The 6,494-nt window shown below is 41.5% G+C and overlaps 1 protein-coding gene across 5 annotated transcripts; it reads left to right on the top strand.

Annotated features, from left to right (window-relative positions):
- The first annotated feature begins 223 nt into the window (after positions 1-223).
- Positions 224-6,351, top strand: zgc:114041 (uncharacterized protein LOC574425 homolog). 5 transcript variants are annotated; one of them, XM_047593036.1, is made up of 5 exons: positions 224-729; positions 2,462-2,701; positions 2,784-2,927; positions 3,339-4,121; positions 5,375-6,351. In XM_047593036.1, the coding sequence occupies exons 2-5, from the start codon at positions 2,500-2,502 to the stop codon at positions 5,554-5,556; spliced, it is 1,311 nt and encodes a 436-aa protein (XP_047448992.1). In that variant the 5' UTR covers positions 224-729; positions 2,462-2,499; the 3' UTR covers positions 5,557-6,351. The 5 variants fall into 5 exon arrangements, with proteins under 5 accessions (XP_047448992.1, XP_047448988.1, XP_047448991.1 ...); XM_047593032.1 differs by having other exon boundaries at positions 2,450-2,701; XM_047593035.1 differs by having other exon boundaries at positions 2,441-2,701.
- The last annotated feature ends 143 nt before the right edge of the window (positions 6,352-6,494 follow it).

Raw genomic sequence — 6,494 nt, 5'->3', positions numbered from 1 at the left:
ACTGAGAGGTATATTTTGCATTAAAAATGAATAAGAATAAATGTGATGGCTAAATAAAAATGAAATCTGTAGCACTAGTGGTAAATCTCACTGCTATTTTAGTTATAAATTAATATAAGTCACCAGTTCACTTTGTGCTCCACAACTACATTTGAGTGAAGTATTGTACTTTTCTATTTTTGGAGCAGACTGGCTGAAAAATAATAAAACTACAATCTATTAATATACGTTGAGAAAAGGTCAGTAGGGCATTTGTATGTGGTTAGTGATGATTAAATAATTCACCTTTTCTCCGTCATATGTTTAATCTAGTCCGATATGTTGAAATTCTATTCAATAGGTCAAATGTAATGCGACGCTTTATTTTGAAATCCGGAAGTTGTGTGTGCTGCCGGTTAGCTTGGCTAGGTTGTCCTATTTATGCGTTAATGCTGGTGATGGCTCGTAGCCATCACCAGACTAGTCGTAGTGTAGCTCGTAGCCAGACTTGTTGAACTAGTCCAGTAGATTGTTCTTAGGAACACTTCTTCAATGCATGCGAAGAAAACGTCATCTTAAGTGGCGCACATCATTTTAATGGGACCGCCTGAACGGACCGGATAACCGCACCGTGATTGCAAATGAAGCCCACCGGCTTGGTCTGAGAGCGGCTTCACCACTGTGGTACAAAGCCAAATATGTTTGGAAAAGATATCTCGACGGCACAAGAGGGTCTGTAACAGGAATAACGTAAGTTTCAAATGAAACTTTTTACACTTTTGTTTGTGTTTAAAAACTCCGTACGTTAGCTGTCATGTTTTAAGAGCGAATTCATTGGAAGGAATAAAAAAATAGCCGCTTCAAACCATTAAAAAAAAGACTTGTAATAATTGAACTAGTTCCTTCAAGTGCCTGGAATATTAAAAAAAAATTCCTCAGAAGTTCAGTATTGAGTCAGTGTTGAGTCATATAAATACAGTGGGTAAAATAAGTATTAAATACATCACAATTCTTCATAGTAAACATATTCCTAAAGGTGCTATTGACATAGAATTTTCACCAGGTGTCGGCAACAACCAAGTAATCCATACATAGAAAGAAACCAAAACAAATATTAAGTTATGCCTGATAATGTAAAACAACAGAGGGGAAAAGTATTGAACACACACAGAAAGGGAGGTGGAAAAAGGCATGTTAAGACAAGACACCAGCTGAAATCAGTGATCAGAAAGCCATCCTGCCCCTTGTCAGTGCAAATGAATATCAGCTGGTTCAGCTCAAACTGATGGTCTATAAAAAGGTGCGTCATTACCAAGGTGTCACCCAAGGAACTTCTCATGATGGTAAAAGCAAAGAACTCTCTCAAAAACTTCACAACCTTTTCTTTGTAAAACATTTTGATGGCATTGGTTACAGAAGGATTTCTAAACTTCTGAACGTTCCAGTGAGCACTGTTGTGGCCATAATCCTGAAGTGGAAAGAACATCATTCAACCATAAACCGGCTACGACCCGGTGCTCCTCACAAGATTTCTGACAGAGGAGTGAAAAGAATCATCAGAAGAGTTGTCCAAGAGTCAAGGACCACTAGTGGAGAGCTTCAGAATTAGCAGGTACCAGATGAGAGTAAAACTGAACTCTTTGGATGCCATAACACACACCATGTTTGGGGACAAAATGCACTGCACATCACCCCAACAACACCATACCGACAGAGAAGTTTGGAGGTGGGAACATCATGGTGTGGGGCTGTTTTTCTGCATATGGTACTGGCAAACTTCATATAATTGAAGGGAGGATTAATGGACATTCTTGAGAAAAATCTGCTGTCATCTGCCAGAATGATGAAGATGAAATGAGGGTGGACATCAGCAAGACAATGATCCCAAACACAGAGCCAAGGAAACTCTCAGCTGGCTTCAGAGAAAGAAAATAAAGCTGCTGGAGCGGCCCAGCTAACCACCTGACTTGGATCCAATTGAAAATCTATGGAAAGAACTAAAAATCAAAGTTCATAGAAGAGGCCCACAGAACCTTCAAGATTTTAAGACAGTTTGTAGGAAGGATGGACCAAAATCACTCCTGAGCAATGCATGCGACTAGTTTCTCCATACAGGAGGCTTCTTGAAGCTTCATCACCAACAAAGACTTTTGTGCAAAGTATTAAATATCAGTAAGTGTGTTCAATACTTTTCCCTGTGCCATTTCACATTACATATAATTTAATTTCTGAACTTATTTGTTTTGGTTTCTTTCTATGTATGGATTACTTAGGTTGGTACTAACACCTGGTGAAAATTTCATGTCAATAGCACCTTTGGAAATGTTTACTATGAAGAATTGTGATGTGTTCATTACTTATTTTACCTGCTGTATTACCCCACTATTTTTTTTTTCTTCAACACCTAAACTAATGTGTGTGCATTTTGCATGTTCACTCATGAGCCCCATGTGCATTTGAGATTTATCAGTTTGTTGCCTAGCAGCCTTTGAGCAGCAGCCTGCAGAGAAGCTGAGGAGCATGAAGTCCAGGGGAGAAAGACCTCCTGATGGGGGCTATGGCTGGGTGGTGGTCACGTCGGCCTTTTTCGTCATGGGCCTTACTGCTGCTGTCCTCAAAAACTTCGGCATTTTCTTCCTGGACATCCAGACTCACTTCGGAGTCCTAACCAGCACCACCTCCTGGGTCACCTCCACAACAATTGCCATGTTTCACCTGGGAGGTAAAGATGGGGTATCCTCCTCTAAGTTCTTTCAGCTGCTTTTAACCCATGTCTGTTTTCATAGTACCGTTTTCATCCGCAGCTCCAGCAGCCAGTGTGCTGACCTTAAGGTTTTCTCAGAGGGTGGTCATCATGATCGGAGGCCTGCTCACATCCTTGGGGATGTTGCTAGCTTCTCTTGACCTCAGTCTTCCTTGGCTCTACGTTAGCATGGGCATCCTCCAAGGTAGCACTCTCGAGATAGACAAGGGAAAAAAGGCAATATTAAATCTGCCTCAGTTTGGGAGGCATGTTGATAATTTGGTAATTTTATGAAATCCAAAGAATGTGCGTTTATAAAAAAAAAAAAAGAGGCACATGCTAATAGAGTTGTAAAGGTCAGAATATCATGTTTATCATTGGGAACCGTCACAAGTGGCAGAGAGAGATTCAAGGTTTAGATTGATACCAACCTTCATACCATGCCACTGGGACCCTGATACATTTTTACATATCGGCTACGAACTCATTCCTAATCAGACCTAAAAATATTTGTGTAGCCCTAATGCTTGTGGTTTTTTTCAGTGTCACCACTACAATATTGGAAGAACCCAAGATTGATGGTTCCCCCTCCTCCTTTTTGTTTTTTTCCCCCCAGGAACAGGCATGTCCTTCTCATGGATCCCTGCCAACAGCATGGTGAGCCACTACTTTGCACGATGGCGTCCCATCGCCTATGCTATCGCCAGCTCAGGGGAGTGCGTCTTCTCCATCATGTTCAGTCCCTTTTTCCAGTGGCTCATGGAGATGTACACCTGGCAAGGTGCCTTGCTCATCATCGCTGGCCTTCAGCTCAACCTGTGTGTATGTGGTGCGCTCATGAGACCTCTGGAGTCAACCTGGTGTCCAACACAGGAAACCAAAGACAGTCTAGTAGGAGATGCTGCTGGGCTGCTACCAAAGAGGAAGATTATCTTTCCGCTCTCCCTCGTGAGGAAACCTGAATTTTTCCTCTACATCGTGTTCGCCATCTTTGCTGCAGCAGGTTTTTTCATCCCACCTCTCTTTCTGGTGCCTTTTGCCAACAGTCTGGGGATAGATGAGTACTGGCCTGCCTCCATCCTCTCTGTCCTGGCATTAGCTGACCTGGCTGGGAGGCTGACCTGTGGCTGGGTAGCTAACATGAGACTGTTAAGAAACCTACAGCTGCTCACCATGGTGGCCACTCTGCTTGGGGTGGTGCTCCTGCTTCTTCCCATCAGCGACAACTACTGGGCCATCCTGTTCTTTGCCTCGCTCTACGGTTTCCTGTTTGGTTGCATGGTGGCCATTCATGTCACCTCCATTGTGGACATTGTGAGCCTGGAAGGATTCGACAGCGGGCTGGGGCTTTTTATGCTGTTCAGAAGCATTGGAGGCTTCATCGGTCCACCCACTGCAGGTAAGAAAAAATGTTTTGGCAGGTGAACATACAGCTACACATATAGGACAGTATTATTTCACTCATACTATAACAGTGTTCAGTAGATTGGGGAATATAGATATGAATTAAATTATTTTATTTGGCACAATAACATCTCTCCAGTAAAATGAGGTGTAGAAAGGAAAGAGGTTTGAAATAGTAATGGTAGTAACCTGGTAAATCTAGGAAACTGTTTTGTAATAGGGAGATGACTGACTGCATTAAGGCCAATGCCTCTATTTTCAGAAAGGAATTTCACATGAGTTCATTAGAATCGCTGTTTCCTTGAGACTAAGAAGTTTAAATATTGGGAAATTACTGCCTGTGCAATAACCGTCTGAATGTTGATTTAGATCAGAAAATATGTGACTGAAAGAAGAACACATCTTGATATGTGAAGTGTTCAGTTTCTAGTTCTGAGGTTGTAGTGTACACAAGGATAGAAAGGAAAGATTCAAATCAGCAGGGGTTTCTGACCTAAAGAAACAAGTTTAGCTCCCCATGAGACAGTGGATAAAACTTGAGTATTGTTGACATTATCCTACATTATAGAGTTGGTGCTGTGCATAGTGCTTGAGATGCTGCTAGTTGGATAAACTTTGTCAGAGCCTGGACAGAAACCCCATGACTCTGCTGCATGTGGTTACCAAACTGACACTGGCACCACATCAAAGACACCTCTGTTTTAATGACCTTCATAATGGATCTTTCCTCCAGACTCCAATAGCGTGGAATGTCTTGGCAGAGAAATGTATTGTCACTATGAAAAGGTCATAAAATTACTTAACTGCTTGGGTCCTTGCAAATGTTTTGATCCGTCTTCCATTTTTTACTCACCAATTAGCAAACACCATCATGTTAAGCCTGTATGCTGAAGTGGGGTGACGAACATTTTTAAACCTGCTCCATCCAGTGTGCGCTGTGATTGAGTGTGTTCGCATTTAGCTCAATTAAAACCTCAGAGCTGCTAGCATGGCTGTGGACATCTGAGTAGTCGAATCCATGCAGTTTTACATGTGTTTAAGTAGTTTTTGGGTAGGATTAACTGGTCTTGTTTTAATAGCTCAACCTGTGGTCAATTCTTTGCACATAGTTACTTCCAGTAACACTCATGTCACAGTGGCAAAAGTATAGTGCAGTGTGCTTTTGTATTTTTAATCCACGGATGTAGATTGAAAAATCACCTCAAACGAGTCCAGTTAATTTATTGATGCCCTGTGTTCCTTGGACAGGCTGGCTGGTGGACCAGACAGAGGACTACAGCAATGCCTTCCACTTCTCGGGCCTCTGCCTGATTTCATCGGCCCTGTTTGTAGTCCTGGTGGACCGCCTGATGCAGAAGAGAAAAGCAGCGGAGGCTGAAGTTCATCTGAATGTACCACGGGAGGACTGGGAATCAGGGGCTGTCCTGTGACATGTGTCATGTCTTCTGGATGGGAAATGTCTTGTAGGCTTTTTAGGTGTTTTAGTCCATTTTTGTGTTATTTCTGGACAAAAGTCTTTTATAATGCCCAATTACTCTTGAAGCAGATACTAAAGCAAATCCTATCTTTTTTTTTTTTTTTAAAACTGTATTTCTTATTATATTTCAGTCTTATGCAGCAGACTGAACCTAATTCATGCAGGCCAGACTCAGATTTCCAGATTTTACATTGTGTGTTGAACCCGTAGTGTGAACCGTTTAAATCGCAATTGCAGTTTTAAAATGCGGGTTTGATGAACAGGATGATTTACAACAGCAGAATCGTGAGTCTGGTCTTTGTAGACAAGTGGTATTTTATTAGATTTGCCCAAAGAGAATGAGATTTCTGACAATGTTTAAAAACACAAAATATTTTTAGAAAAATTAAGTTTAATTATTTGGATTTCTTTAAAGATTTAGTACTCATGCAGGACTGTTGAACTTAAGTGAGTCAGTCTACGTCAGTTTTATCTGATTATCGGTACTTGAGCATTGACTACCCGTGGCTACATCTACGCAGACAGTATTTTTTCAGTCAGAAGTTCCAGCAGTTCGTTCTGAACTGATGAGACATGTGTTTACATGCTGTATAACATTAATCAGAATGGAGATGCACCAAGTGATAGTGGTTGGATGTAGGTGTGACTGTCTCTGTGCTAGTCCTGTGATAGACTAGAGACCTGTCCAGGGTCTCCCCTTGTCCAACATTTGTGCAACATTTTAAGAAATAAACTGCTATATTATAAACGTCTGGACTCGTAACTTGCCAAGATTTTTACAACCCATCAGTTTCCCCAGACTAAAAGCAAATCCCAGCCTGCACAAGATGAAGACAATTGTAGTGCATTTTGAGAATGTATTGTACAGTATGTACTGTACAAATGGCTCTG

Source organism: Mugil cephalus, chromosome 8, assembly GCF_022458985.1.
Source record: "Mugil cephalus isolate CIBA_MC_2020 chromosome 8, CIBA_Mcephalus_1.1, whole genome shotgun sequence".
Taxonomy (NCBI): Eukaryota; Metazoa; Chordata; class Actinopteri; order Mugiliformes; family Mugilidae; genus Mugil; species Mugil cephalus.
Note: the sequence above shows the minus strand (reverse complement) of the source record. Positions and strands in the feature narration are given on the sequence as shown.